The 15,221-nt window shown below is 47.5% G+C and overlaps 1 protein-coding gene across 3 annotated transcripts in view; it reads right to left on the reverse strand.

Annotated features, from left to right (window-relative positions):
- TACC2 (transforming acidic coiled-coil containing protein 2) overlaps positions 1–15,221 on the reverse strand; it is a 204,190-nt gene that overhangs the window by 181,885 nt on the left and 7,084 nt on the right. For 2 of the 3 annotated variants that reach the window (XM_032882158.1, XM_032882157.1), the window contains exon 2: positions 5,487–5,564. The exons of the other annotated variant lie outside the window; for it this stretch is intronic. In XM_032882158.1, the coding sequence (XP_032738049.1) occupies positions 5,487–5,519 (33 nt within the window). In that variant the 5' untranslated portion in view covers positions 5,520–5,564. The remainder of the gene's footprint in view (positions 1–5,486; positions 5,565–15,221) is intronic. 3 annotated transcript variants of the gene reach the window in all.

Here is a 15,221-nt window from a genome sequence, read left to right on the forward strand (position 1 = left end):
TCAAAAGATTGGGATCATTCCCTGCATATTTTCAGACCACAGTGCTCTGAAGCTAGAACTCAATCACAAGAGGAAAGTTGGAAAGAACCCAAATACATGGAGACTAAAGAGCATCCTTCTAAAGAATGAATGGGTCAACCAGGAAATTAAAGAAGAATTGAAAAAATTCATGGAAACAAATGATGATGAAAACACAATGGTTCAAAATCTGTGGGACACAGCAAAGGCAGTCCTGAGAGGAAAATATATAGCGGTACAAGTCTTTCTCAAGAAACAAGGAAGGTCTCAAGTACACAACCTAACCCTACACCTAAAGGAGCTGGAGAAAGAACAAGAAAGAAACCCTAAACCCAGCAGGAGAAGAGAAATCATAAAGATCAGAGCAGAAATCAAATCAATGAAATAGAAACCAAAAAAACAATAGAACAAATCAATGAAACTAGGAGCTGGTTCTTTGAAAGAATTAATAAGACTGATAAACCCCTGGCCAGACTTATCAAAAAGAAAAGAGAAAGGACCCAAATAAATAAAATCATGAATGAAAGAGGAGAGATCACAACTAACACCAAAGAAATATAGACAATTATAAGAACATACTATGAGCAACTCTACGCCAACAAATTTGACAATCTGGAAGAAATGGATGCATTCCTAGAGACATATAAACTACCACAACTGAACCAGGAAGAAATAGAAAACCTGAACAGACCCATAACCAGTAAGGAGATTGAAACAGTCATCAAAAATCTCCAAACAAACAAAAGCCCAGGGCCAGACGGCTTCCCAGGGAAATTCGACCAAACATTTAAAGAAGAACTAATTCCTATTCTCTTGAAACTGTTCCAAAAACTAGAAATGGAAGGAAAACTTCCAAACTCATTTTATGAGGCCAGCATCACCTTGATCCCAAAACCAGACAAGGATCCCATCAAAAAAGAGAACTACAGACCAATATCCTTGATGAACACAGATGCGAAAATTCTCACCAAAATACTAGCCAATAGGATTCAACAGTACATTAAAAGGATTATTCACCATGACCAAGTGGGATTTATTCCAGGGCTGCAAGGTTGGTTCAACATCCGCAAATCAATTAATGTGATACAACACTTTAATAAAAGAAAGAACAAGAACCACATGATACTCTCAATAGATGCTGAAAAAGCATTTGACAAAGTACAGCATCCCTTCCTGATCAAAACTCTACAAAGTGTAGAGATAGAGAGCACATACCTCAATATCATCAAAGCCATCTATGAAAAACCCACCACAAATATCATTCTCAATGGAGAAAAACTGAAAGCTTTTCCACTAAGGTCAGGAACACTGCAGGGATGTCCATTATCACCACTGCTATTCAACATAGTACTAGGCTAGAAGTCCTAGCCTCAGCAATCAGACAACAAAAGGAAATTAAAGGCATCCAAATCGGCAAAGAAGAAGTCAAACTATCACTCTTCATAGATGATATGATACTATATGTGGAAAACCCAAAAGACTCCACTCCAATACTGCTAGAACTTATACAGGAATTCAGTAAAGTGTCAGGATATAAAATCAATGCACAGAAATCAGTTGCATTTCTCTACACCAACAACAAGACAGAAGAAAAAGAAATTAAGGAGTCAATCCCATTTACGATTGCACCCAAAACTATAAGATACCTAGGAATAAACCTACTGAAAGAGGCTAAGAATCTATACTCAGAAAACTATAAAGTACTCATGAAAGAAATTGAGGAAGACACAAAGAAATAGAAAAATGTTCCATGTTCCTGGATTGGAAGAACAAATATTGTGAAAATGTCTATGCTACCTAAAGCAATCTACATATTTAATGCAATTCCTATCAAAATACCATCCATTTTTTTCAAAGAAATGGAACAAATAACCCTAAAATTTAAATGGAACCAGAAAAGACCTCGAATAGCCAAAGGAATATTGAAAAAGAAAGCCAAAGTTGGTGGCATCACAATTCCGGACTTCAAGCTCTATTACAAAGCTGTCATAATCAAGACAGCATGGTACTGACACAAAAACAGACAAATAGATCAATGGAACAGAATAGAGAGCCCAGAAATAGACCCTCAACTCTATGGTCAACTAATCTTTGACAAAGCAGGAAAGAATGTCCAATGGAAAAAAGACAGCCTCTTCAATAAATGGTGTTGGGAAAATTGGACAGCCACATGCAGAAAAATGAAATTGGACCATTTCCTTATACCACACATGAAAATAGATTCAAAATGGATAAAGGACCTCAATGTGAGAAAGGAATCCATCAAAATCCTTGAGGAGAACACAGGCAGCAACCTCTTCGACCTCAGCCGCAGCAACATCTTCCTAGGAACATCGCCAAAGGCAAGGGAAGCAAGGACAAAAATGAACTATTGGGATTTCATCAAGATCAAAAACTTTTGCACAGCAAAGGAAACAGTTAACAAAACCAAAAGACAACTGACAGAATGGGAGAAGATATTTGCAAACGACATATCAGATAAAGGGCTAGTGTCCAAAATCTATAAAGAACTTAGCAAACCCAACACCCAAAGAACAAATAATCCAATCAAGAAATGGGCAGAAGACATGAACAGACATTTCTGCAAAGAAGACATCCAGATGGCCAACAGACACATGAAAAAGTGCTCCATATCACTCGGCACCAGGGAAATACAAATCAAAACCACAATGAGATACCACCTCACGCCAGTCAGAATGGCTAAAATGAACAAGTCAGGAAATGACAGATGCTGGTGAGGATGCGGAGAAAGGGGAAGCTTCCTACACTGTTGGTGGGAACGCAAGCTGGTGCAACCACTCTGGAAAACAGCTTGGAGGTTCCTCAAAATGTTGAAAATAGAACTACCCTATGACGCAGCAATTGCACTACTGGGTATTTACCCTAAAGATACAAACGTAGTGATCCGAAGGGGCACATGCACCCAAATGTTTATAGGAGCAATGTCTACAATAGCCAAACTGTGGAAAGAACCTAGATGTCCATCAACAGATGAATGGATAAAGAAGATGTGGTATATACACACAATGGAATACTATGCAGCCATCAAAAGAAATGAAATCTTGCCATTTGCGACGACGTGAATGGAACTAGAGGGTATCATGCTTAGCGAAATAAGTCAATCGGAGAAAGACAACTATCATATGATCTCCCTGATATGAGGAAGTAGAGATGCAACATGGGGGGTTAAGGGGGTAGGAGAAGAATGAATGAAACAAGATGGGATTGGGAGGGAGACAAACCATAAGTGACTCTTAATCTCACAAAACAAACTGAGGGTTGCTGCGGGGAGGGGGTTTGGGAGAGGGGGGTGGGGTTATGGACATTGGGGAGGGTATGTGCTGGGGTGAGTGCTGTGAAGTGTGTAAACCTGGCAATTCACAGATCTGTACCCCTGGGGATAAAAATACATTGTATATTTATAAAAAAATTAAAAAAAAAAAAGAAAGATCAGCCACACCAGGTGTCAGGGAAATGCAAATGAAACCCAGAGCGACACATCACAACACACGTATCAGCATGGCCTCCGCAAACAGGGACAACACCAACGATGGCCAGCATGTGGCAAAACGGGAATCACTCATTCATGGCTCATTGTTGGTGGGAATGAAAAACGGTACAGAGGTTCTACCTGACAGTTCAGCGGTTCCTTATACAACACACGACTAACCACGACCCAGCAATTGTGCTTTTGGGCATTTGCGTCAAAGGAACGAAACATGTTCACACGCACACAAAAACCCGTATAGAAATGTTCACAAGGGCTTTGTTGGTATTCTCCCCGAGCTGGGAACAACGCAGGTGTTTCTAGATCGTGGAGCACGACTCAGCAAGTAGAAGGAGTGAACTACTGAAACGTGTAACGACCTCAATGAATTTCCAGGAAATTAAGCCGAGTGAAAAAAGCCAATTCCAAAAGGTCCCACTCCATGTGACTCCATCTACAGAACATTCTCAGGAAGCCAAAATTACAGACATAGAGGACAAACAAGGAGGCGCCAGGGGTTGGGAGTGGGCAACAGGAGGTGGTGGGCGTGGCCCTAAGGAAATGGACAGGGATCCTTCAGGTGCTGGATATCGTTCTATATCTTGACTGTCTCAACATGGATATGAGTGTGCACTGTGGTTCGAAAGATGCTACCCCCGGGGGGAAACTAGGTAAAGGGATCAGGGACCTCTCTGTATTGGGTCTTGCAACAGTCTGCTCATCTACCATTGTCTCAACATAAACACATTTAACTATAGGATTTCATAGAAAAATGTGGCCTTTTGACTTCTCTTGAAGAGATAGGAAGGTCTTATAACACTGGGCCTGCACTCCCACCTGGCAGCCATCAGTTGGAGCTGATGGTGGGGCCTCTATCAGACGATAGGACAGGATCCCTCCTGTTTGCCACAGTCCTTCCTTCTCCCTATTGTCTCACATCCTGCCATTGACCACAATTACTTTTCTGGTACGGGAATTTGCCACATTTTGTCTTGATGATTCCTGTTCCTCCTTGAGAAAAGAATATCATAGGGAAGAAGCAGCAGAGGGAAAGCAGATTGCTTTATGCTGGCTTTCAGATCCAATTATCTCCTTCAGAAAACTCAATACCATTAATCCGAAATTTCCACGGTGTGTGAGATAAACAGGAAAGCGTCCCCCTGATTTTGTTCACCAGGGCATTGAATTAAGTCTCTCAAACTGAAAATGCAGAATTGCTATAAAATTTGAATATATGTTAAGAATCCCAGCTGTATCTGCCATCAAGCAGTTAAGGCTCATCCCTCAGTTGTGAAAACCTTCCCTAACATGGAAATGATAATTCACATTTAATCTGCTCAACATTGACAGATTTGAAGATCACTCCTTAAGGGCCATTACTTTATTTTGGGGCGAAGTGTGGATAAGTTTTTATTTCAGCCTCCTCCATTGTATCCACAGAAGTAAATGGATTGGGGGGACACAATCTGGGGAAAATATGCCAAATTCTTACTATGTCAGTTTTAAAAGCACGGAATAAACAGTTAAACTAGGTTTTTTTGGGGGGGGGGGCTGGGTCTCTCAGTGGGTTAAAGCCTCTACCTTCGGCTCAGGTCATGGTCTCAGGGTCCTGGGATGGAGTTCCGCATCCGGCTCTCCACTCAGCGGGGAGCCTGATTCCCCCTCTCTCTCTCTGCCTACCTCTCTGCCTACTTGTGATCTCTGTCTATCAAATAAATAAATAAAATCTTAAAAAAAATAAACTAGTTTTTTTTTAAAATATGGTTTATAAAATCAGGGCTAGCCTTGATACAAGAATTCTGAAAATGCAACTGGTAAATGCTTCTGGAAATACATATGTGTCCATATGTATCTATGCATAATCTGTGTTATAGCTTGCTCCTTCCTGGGTGGAGAGGAGATGCTGAAAAAAAAAAAATCTAGTCAAGGTCAGTCAAGGGACCCTCGTAGGTTGGGGTGGGGGGGAGACCCTGACACCCACCTGGCTTCCCGAGGTGCTAGTCTCGTTGCCCATGGCGATTCAGGGTGCCAGCGTCCCTCAGGATTTTACCAGAAGCCACTAGAAGAAATAAAAAGGTATACACATCTGTAAAATTGAAGGAGATCTGAGGCTTTTTCTGCGGCATGTCTCCCCAAACTCAAAAGCCAGATGATGGGAAAAATGGATCTCTGCGGTCACATCATGGAAAAATCACCCTTGAACTGTTTTCTTCTGCTATATGCCTCCCAGACTTCTTTCCCAGGACGGGCTGCTGTGTTTACTCCCCAGCCCGGGGTTGGCAGCCGCTTCTGAAAAACGAGTTTGTTCCTGAGTGTGTGTGAACACCAATGCACACACAGAGGTGTATCCAGTAATGGAGTGACAGAAGGGACGCAGGTGCCAAAGAGAGCTCCAGGGGTGGCGTTCTCGGGGTGCTCTCTGTTCCCAGTGGTGCTCATGCTGGAAATGCCGGGTGTGGCACCTCCCCCGACAAGTGACCACAGAGCCTGGTGTCCCGCAACAGGAGGCACGAAACCCACTTCCCTTCAGTAACATATGGTTTTTGTATTTTTTTACTCTAAGCACTTGTTTCATCAAATCAGTTTCGCTTCTGCACATATTTCTACGAAGGCAGAATGGTTTTCTTGGGGAGGAAAATGGATAGCCGGGGCCAGACAAGGAATCAATCATCAGGTAGAGCGGCAGGCGGCCCAGACCACTAGACCCCATTCCAACGGGCTTACTTAGCGACACTGATGTCTGATCACCGTGTCGTGAGGAGGCGTCCACACAGCTCACAGAGTTCCACAAGACCCCCTAACACCAGCAGGACGGGGACTCTTACCCGTGCTTTTGCGGCACCGGAGAAACTAAGTTACAGAAAACTTGTAAAATTATCGACTTTTAGAGCTGGAGCCTTAGAGATTACCAGTCTGATCCAGGGGGGGAACTGAAACCAGAGAAGGAAAGAGGGCTTGCCAAAGACCCAGTGTGGGGAAGGCAAAGCAGGAAAACGGACTCCATCTCCTGCCTTCTAAGTCAAGGTTTCCTCTACCACAATATTTGCCCAGAAAACTGCAGTGATTGACGCACTTCTAATAAAATGTGTCCATTGATTGCTTATGCATTCAGCCAGCACGGACTGAGTAGCTACTGTGTGCTACGCGTACTGAACGGACACTGGAAAAGAAAATGTGAGCATTTTCAGGAGCACCAAAATGCCCTCAAACTGAGAAAATCGAAGTGACATCACTGTAGTGAATGACTGATTCTCTCGTTCCAAACCTTTGGGTCAAAAGGATACAACTCCTTAAACTTTTCTTGCCATTACTGTTCATAAGATGGACAAAAAAAGTCATATGCTCGCTAACAGAACATAAAAATCTTCATGTAGTTAAAATTAATCACTTCAGGGTTTTTTCTGAGGTTCATTTGGAAAATGATGCCTCATTAGCAAACAATGATGAGTGTTAATCATTACTCCCGTATCAAGGACTGTCACTTCCCCTTGCCCACCAGTTTAACCTACACACAGTTGGGATTTCATACAGTTCAATGTAATATTGTATGTATGTATGTATGTATGTATGTATGTATTTATCAGAGAGAGAGAGCACAAGCAGGGAGAGCGGCCGGCAGAGGGAGAAGCAGACTCCCGGCTGAGCAAGGACACACCCCCCATGCCGCCTTGCAGGGCTCCACCTGGGATGATGACCTGAGCTGAAGGCAGCCGCTTAACCCACTAAACCACTCAGTTCAATGTAATATTAATTTTTGCCACTCATTCACCAGATTAAATTAAATAATTATATTAAAAATCAGAGTACTTGGGGTGGCTAGGTGGCTTCGTCGTGAAGCAACTGCCTTTGGCTCAGGTCGTGATCCCAGGGTCCTGGGATCTAGCCCGGTATCGTGTTCCCTGCTGGGCAGGAGGCCTGCTTCTCCCTCTCCCACTCCCCCTGCTGTGTTCCCTCTCTCGCTCTCTGTCAATTAAATAAATAAAAATCTTTATAAAAAAAATCAGAGCATTTGAACTAGCTTTTGATATAGGAAAATAGACTAACCACGATGACAAAACTGTTTCTGGCTCAGGGAGCCTGCGTGACCCAGTCAGTTGAGCCTCGGACTCTTGATTTCGGCTGAGGTCATGACCTCTGGGGTGGGGAGATGGAGCCCCCGTGTTGGGCTCTGCGGTCAGCAGGGAGTCTGCTTGAGATTTTCTCTTTCCGTCTCCCTCTGCCGCTCCTGCTTGGGCTCGCGCTCTCTCTCTAAAATAAATACATCTTTAAAAAATAAATAAATAAACCTACTTCTGGCTCCGTGTAAATTTCAAAACCACGGTGAGAAGACGTGGCCGTTTGGGGAACCCTCCTCCCAAGCGACAGCACCGCCAGCCCCTCGGGCTCCCCCAAGACCAGGAAGGCAGGCGGGTGCAGCTCTGCCGTCTACTTACATTCGGGAACGTCTGGGGCTTTGGAGGCTGCGGGCCCTCGGGAGGTCTGCTTTCCAGCCACTGAACTTTCTCTCCCATTCAGAGGCAGGTGAGGCCTCCTTGGAGGCGCTGACCCACGTCATCCAGTTGGGCAAACAAACTGTCTCCGCCCTTGACACTGACACGAGCCAGCTGCGCCTCCTACCTGGGCTGTGGGGCCGTGCGCAGCTGCTGGGATCGCCCAGTCGTGGAATCAGCATGTCTGAGCCCAGGGTGGCGCGGGCCCTTCACGCAGAGGATTTTCCCCGTTATTACAGGAGCAGGGCTCCTTTCAGAGAGGGCTTATCCCGACTAAACCTGGCCTCGTGACCTGGCTCTACCAAAGCGCTCAGCCTGGTCCTGCGCTGCAAGCCGGGTGTTCCCTCCCTGGGTCGTCTGCTCACCCCTTTCCGCAGCAGAGCAGGGACAGACCTTCCGTCCGGAAAAGGAGCAAAATGCACCAAGGGCCTCCTGGTGGCACTTGGGAAATCCCCCCTAAATAAAGGGGCAAGACAGAGAAAACTTGTGCAATTAGGAGGACGCCGGCAGTCCGGCCCCTCTGGATGGTGTGCTGTGCGGAGAATGTACTCACCGAGGCGTGGCTTCGGTTTCAACAAGTGAAGTCATAAAAAGCCACAGGCTTGGCGGGGCCCACAGAGGCATACCTGCCCAAGGGGGTGGAGGAGGCCTCGGGGCCCTTGGGTGGGACCCATGGGCAGCCGCTGGGAGCCCCTGGAGCCCGGCAGCCTCCCACCTCCCAGGATTCCTCCCATTTCCACGGGTCAGCCACTCTTCTGCATGGATGCAGCCGGTTTCGGTTTTGTTTTTTGGAGGCAGAGTCCCTCTCTCTGCAGAAGCCCCGATCCCTGCCACAGGGTGTGACCTCTCCAGGGAAACAAGTCGGCTTTGCCCCCAAGGCTCCTGGAGACCAAGCTCAGAGGAGTGCGGGAGCTTCTTGGAGGAGAGTGTTGGATGTGGGGGTGGGGGGATCTCGCGGCCCCCACTTGTGATTCCGACAGAGCAGAAGTGTGTAGGATTCAACAAATGGATGGGTAACCCAACTGTGGCACATTCATACCTGGGAATATTAATCAGCCATAAAAAGGAGTGAAGTTCTGATTCCTGTAACCAACCCAGATGAGCCTCAAAGACTTACTGAGTGAAAAAAGTCAGACACAAAAGGTCACATGTTGTGCGATTTCACAGATAGGAAATGTCCAGAAGAGGCAAATCCAGAGGGACAGAAACCAGGCTGATGGTTTACAAGGGCTGGCGGCGGGGTGAGTAACTTCTTGATGGGTTCAGGGTTTTATTTCAGTGTGATGAAAATATTTCTGGAACTGGATAGAAGTAGTGCTCTCTCTCTAAAATAAGTAAATCTTTAAATAGTAGTGGTTGCCCAGCATTGCGGATGTAGTAAATACAACCGCACTGTTCGCTCTAAAATGGTTAATTTTGTGTGACATGAATTTTGCCTCGTGTTTTAAAGGTGTGTGTGTTTCACATCTTGGGGTTCTGAATCCACTCTTGTTTGAAAAAGGAGTTCCATGGAGTGGGGAACAGGAGGAACATCTGAAAACTGTTACTTTTATGTTTATTAACACCAGGTTTCTGTACAATTAAGGACTGGTGGGATGAGAAACAAGAATGCTAGTTTTCCCCTTTCCCCCACCCCACCCAAATCACAGGAGAATTCTTCTAAGGAAGAATTCTTCTAAGTGAAATATGTTGGATGAGCTAATTGGAAATGAAGAGAGGTCATTCAGGGGGCAACAGGGGGCAAACATAGAGAACTAGAAGGGGAGGATTGGAGGTAGACTCCTGAGGGGAGAGGAGGAGGGAGAGAGGATGGTCAACCAAGATGGTGGAGTTGCATGAGGACGTTGAATGTGGGGAATGTTCCGTATTCAGTTTCAGCTGTGTACTTTTGGCAGTGTGAATTCCTTCCACGAACCATCCCCTCTGCCACCATTGGTCCCTGGACTGCCATTGTCATGACTGCTGGATACTGAGCATCACCACTGACACCCATCCCACCACCGCTGCCTCTGGTGCCCAGAGGTGGCCACAGCCAGTGGGGAAGGGAACAAATAAATAGACCAACTTTTCAGCTTCCATCCCAGAAGCAGGTGCTCTATCTCTTATAATAGATGGTCTGGGCACTGGGGACATGTTCAGATGCCAGGCACTATGGAATCCAGAGTGTCCACATTCCTTAGTCGTGACTGCCTCTCCCCAAAGCAGTGCTCTGATGGCGCCTCAGTGTCAGTCTCCGTGACTTACCACTGTCTACACATGTCCGTGCTGATCAGCTTCCCTCTTGTCTTCTTCCGGGCTGGACTTTAAGCAAGCAACCAGATTCCCATTTCCCACCCACACATGTGTGGGTTCCCTTGTCCATCTCTGGGACACCCTCCCTTTGGAGGCCGGGGTTGGGATCAGGAACCAGACTGCTGCTGTGTGAATACCAGCTTCGCCACTCACCTGGCGTGTAAATTCTGGCAAATTATTTCATTTTGTGTCCTCAGTTTTGCCATCTCTAAAATGGGAATCATAGCAATACCCGCCTCTTGTGGCTGTGGTGATTTAATTTCAGTAAAGCTCTCGGAACAGGGTAAGCCCTCCATAAACTGCTGCGTATTCTCTGACTGGGGCCGCGGGTCTGTTTGGAATCCCGACAGGCAAATCCCTCAGTGAAACAAGGCTTATACTACCATCTTTTTATCCCTTCAGTAAAATCGTGAATTTGGATGCAACTACTTAGAGATTGGTACATCTACAATAAGAGCTCAGCTAAACTGACTTGTGCACTAGAAGAAACACACGGGGACTATGACATTTAAAAACACGGGCTCAGTTAAGAAGAAAGTACATGGTTTCAAGCCATTTATACTGAAATGTTTACTGGGCTGGTGACACACCATTCCAATCCCATCCCTCTCCCTGGCCATCGCTGGGCACCAGGTATTACCTTAGCTAGAGGACCTCTGTGTCTTCAGGCGAATGAAACTGCACGTCTTTAAAAAGGATCCACAGTTTAGGCTTCTAATTCATCTCCGTGGGTTACTACAAATGAGAGCGAGTCCACAAAGTTTTCTTCTACCCACTTGTCTCTGTGCAGATCCTAAACAACCAGCTGACCTCAACCTTCCCATAGATTGAGTATATAAAATACATAAATATATATAATTAATTATATAATTTTAATTATGTATACAATTTATATATATAATTATATATAATAATATATAATAATGATATAATAATATAATTAAATATATAAAATTCATTTTAAAGGATGATTGTTTGGGAGGATTTTTGTTTCTCAGCTGGTTTACTGGTGTCACATCATCAGAACCGCCAAAGACCCCGAATGTAAGACAAGACAGTCTTCGACCCATTAATTCACGCCTTCACGCGTTCTATAAATATTGAGCTTTTTTTATGTACCAAGCACTGAGGGGCTCACGTGCTCTTTACGACTTACGGCGAAGCGATGGGTAGGTATTTTCTCTTTTTATGGATGAACAACTGAAGCCCAGAGGAATCGGGTCACATGGTCAAAGGCCAGCAGAAAGCAGGAGGAAGAATGGGGAGTCTGGTTGGCCTCAGGCCCTGCATTCACGAAGGGTGGGAGGCTACCAACTTAGAAGATTTTTCTATATAGTTCAAAGGTAATTGAAAACTTTTTTCTCCCATTTCTTTTTCTGCTCATTGACTTCTAGAGCAGAGCATGGTTTTTAGCTGTTGGCAACGGGCAGTTGGTTGGGAGGGTCCTAACTGATGCAACCCCGCTCTTGATCTGCAAACAGTGCGGGGCTGGGGCCGCTCACTTGGCGCAACGGCTGAGACAGCCTAGCAGGGCTGCGTAGCTGGAGCACTGCTGAAAGGAGCCGAGAGCGCAGAACCGGGGAAATGGGGCCTGGGGCCAAGTGTGGAGGAGGAGGGCAAGTGGAAACGTGAGAACCGGCACGGCAGCTGGGCGCCGCAGAGAGGCCGGTGGGTGGAGGACGCCGCTCAGACCCAGATCGCCATGTCCAGGTCGGGCCAATGCCCCATTTTACGTGCTAGGTGTAGGGTGGGGAGGCGCCGGGAGCTGGGAAATCAGAGACAAGATCACGCCGGCCTCATGGCGTTGACGATAACACGGAGGCTCAGAGAGGTTTTGCAACTTACCTCCCCTGTCTTGTGAGAACAGCGTGCTGGGATTTGTGATACATCAGACAATTGTACCGAGTTTTCTACTTAGGGATTTTTATTCTGTAGGTTAAAAAACCTCTTTTGTGTATGTGATGGGAATGTATCTGGTTTAAGGGCTTAAGAAGTTTTGATTTTTCTTCCGCATTGAGCACGTTAGGTTGTTAGTGCTGGGTGAAGCTTGGAGATCATCTGCACTGACACCTCCTTCACACACGGAGAAACCGAGGCCCAGAGGGTGGAGATGAACTATGCTGGTCTCCCATGGAGCAGGTCCCGGAGCCCGATCTAGACCCGGAGAGGTGTGCTTCCTGCGAACATCTGACCCCTGAGCGGGCCTCTGCCGGCTCTGCTGTCGCCTCCGGAGGAGACCAGCAAGGTCAGCCGACACCTGCCTTCCCTGCTGTGGCATGGCCCTTGGGCCAAGTGGCGTCCAGCCAGTCCGGTCCTGTGAAGGCTGAGAGTGTGGGAGGCGATGACTGGAGGCGTCCCGTTGTGTCTGCTCCCCGAAGGTGAGCTCAGGTTCACGGGACCAGCGGTAACTTTGGCGGCCGGACAAACCAGCGGCTTGTTCCCACAGACAGCCCCAGCAGGCAAGAGACCTCATCTTCTCCCTCCAGTGGCCGAATTCAGTTGTTCCAGCTCCCGGCCTCACACAGCTGAGCGTGGAGCTACTTATAGCTCCGTTATCATGTTCCCTTTTAATACAAACAAACAGCCGTAGCCTGGGAAGGGGAATTACTGAGAGACCTCGCCGGCCTTCTGGTCTGCTGGGGACCTGGCAGCAATGCGGGGTTCGAGTGACACGACAGCGCCTCCTCACCACTTGCCATCACCACCCCACCCCACCCCCGCCTGCCATATTTTCCCCTCCCCCATCTCAGAGGCCACCAGGAAACTCTGATGGGAGAAGCCCAGCCTCGTGGAACCTGGGGACTTGGGGGGAACTCAGAAATGATCTGTCCTGCCCCCGAGCCAGAAACCACATCACCCAGCACCGCTGCTGGGGAGAGGCTGGGCCAGATGCTGAGTTTCTGCTTCCCAGCCTCAAACCTACTGCGTTCCAGCGGTGGGGTGGGGGGTGGGGGGCTCCACCAGCCCACTTCTGTGAGGCCCTGCAGGTAGAGGCAGAGGCCTGGCTGGAAGGAGGAAGGAGAGTACACTCCTTCCTGCCTGTTTTTCTAGTTCCGGGAGCAGCCTCTCGGCTTCCCCTGGGGGGCAGGGGGAGGATAGTCCCCTCCTGCCCAGAGCTGGGGTCCCATGTGCAGTTGTCTCAAGGCCTACAGAGCTTGCCTCATGGCTAGGGCTCCCTCTGAGGTTCCCCTCTATGGGACCCCCCCCCCCCAAGCCTCTAAATTTTAATAATTCCAGCTTCTCTCTGCTCCCTAAGCCCTGAGTTGATAACCACCTCCTGCAGGGGCCGCCTTCCCTTACAACTCTGAGCTGGCTTTTCTGCCTTGCTATTTACCTAGATAACAACTCTTTACAACCAATTCTCTCTGTTAATAACCAGAACGTTTCCATCTTCTAACTCGACTGGCTGATAGGCTGGCAGGGCTGGGATTCCAACCCAAGATCTTCTTTCTCCTGGTTCCGTACTCCCTGCTTTGGAAGCCGGTAATCGTGTGTTCCATTCAACCAATGACAAGGCGAGCTCCCTCCATTCATCAGTTCTGACTTTAGTAAGATGTGGTTAGGATTCCCCGCCACCCCCGGCAACCCACTGTCACCCAACCACAGCATACACTTGCTGTCACGCCAATGCCAGTCTCGACCAGCCGCTGTTAGAATCGGGGTGCACGATAGCTCTAATTCATTGTGGGGCTTCCCGACCTTTCACGTCTTGGCCTGCATACTCTGCTGTGAAGTCATGTGCCCTGCCCCTGACTTGGGGACATGGACAAGGCTGTGTGAAGTCTCATGCCTAGCCCGGGGACCCAGGCTCCACCTGACCACACCGAGAGCTGAGGGGTTTGGAATCCTGGCGAACCCGTGGCCTGTCTGCACACGAATGAGCCCTGCTCTACGTGGAGGAGCACAGACCTAATCTAACGCCCCCATTTTACAGATGACCAGCCTAGGCCAGAGACCTTTGGTAGCTTGCCCGAATTTAAATCTCAGCTCCCGGGGCACCTGGGTGGCTCAGTGGGTTAAAGCCTCTGCCTTCGGCTCAGGTCGTGATCCCAGGGTCCTGGGATCCAGCCCCACATCAGGCTCTCCGCTCAGTGGGGAGCCTGCTTCTTCCTCTCTCTCTGCCTGCCTCTCTGCCTACTTGTGATCTCTGTCTGTCAAATAAATAAAATCTTTAAAATAAATAAATAAATAAAATAAAATAAATCTCAGCTCCCCTTCCCCCTCAGCTGCCTAGTCAGGCTGATTCACAGCCCGGCACCAGAATTCCTCTTGGGAAGGAACACTCTTTGGGCAAAGAACCGAATTTCGTCTGTGTAGGTGGTGAGGGTTGGCAGGAGCTGCAGCTCAGATGGCTAAGGGGCGCCCCGTGTTAATGAGAGTAAGGAGGTTTGGTTCCTGAGGTGAAGGTCAGAGAAGAGGACAGAGGGCAGAGGAAGAACCTGGGCATTGGTGTGAGATAGAGAACAATGGAGGAGAGTCAGGGAAACGTCCCCTGGAAGCGGGCAGAGGACAGTTGAATAATCACGCCCAACGTCACTTTCCTTCCGTTGTAGCGCACAGCCCTCCTTCCGGGCCCCAGATCGTCACACGACTACAGTCACAAATCCCTCCTGAGCCCTTTTTTCTGCTGTGTTTTACTTTTGGCAAGGGTTGGGGGGCTGAACCTTGAAGAAGCTTCATTTTATTCATATTTGGGTCAATACAGTAGCCAAGTAGCACCTGAGAACAGAGAAGACCGGAGTATACAGGCCCTGGAGGATTCACAGAAATCGTGGGGTGCACCTTGGCAATCCACTAGGCATGGGCTTGAGCTGGAGTCTACAAGCGCAGAGAAACACCAGCCGACATCTGGGTGAGCAGACATTTGAAAACTTAAATAAAACCCACAGAGTCAAAATTGGGGATCATGCATGTTCTTTGTACTCATTTGAGTT

This window comes from Lontra canadensis, unplaced genomic scaffold (genome assembly GCF_010015895.1).
Source record: "Lontra canadensis isolate GAN:19392208 unplaced genomic scaffold, GSC_riverotter_1.0 scaffold79, whole genome shotgun sequence".
In the NCBI taxonomy this organism is placed as follows: domain Eukaryota; kingdom Metazoa; phylum Chordata; class Mammalia; order Carnivora; family Mustelidae; genus Lontra; species Lontra canadensis.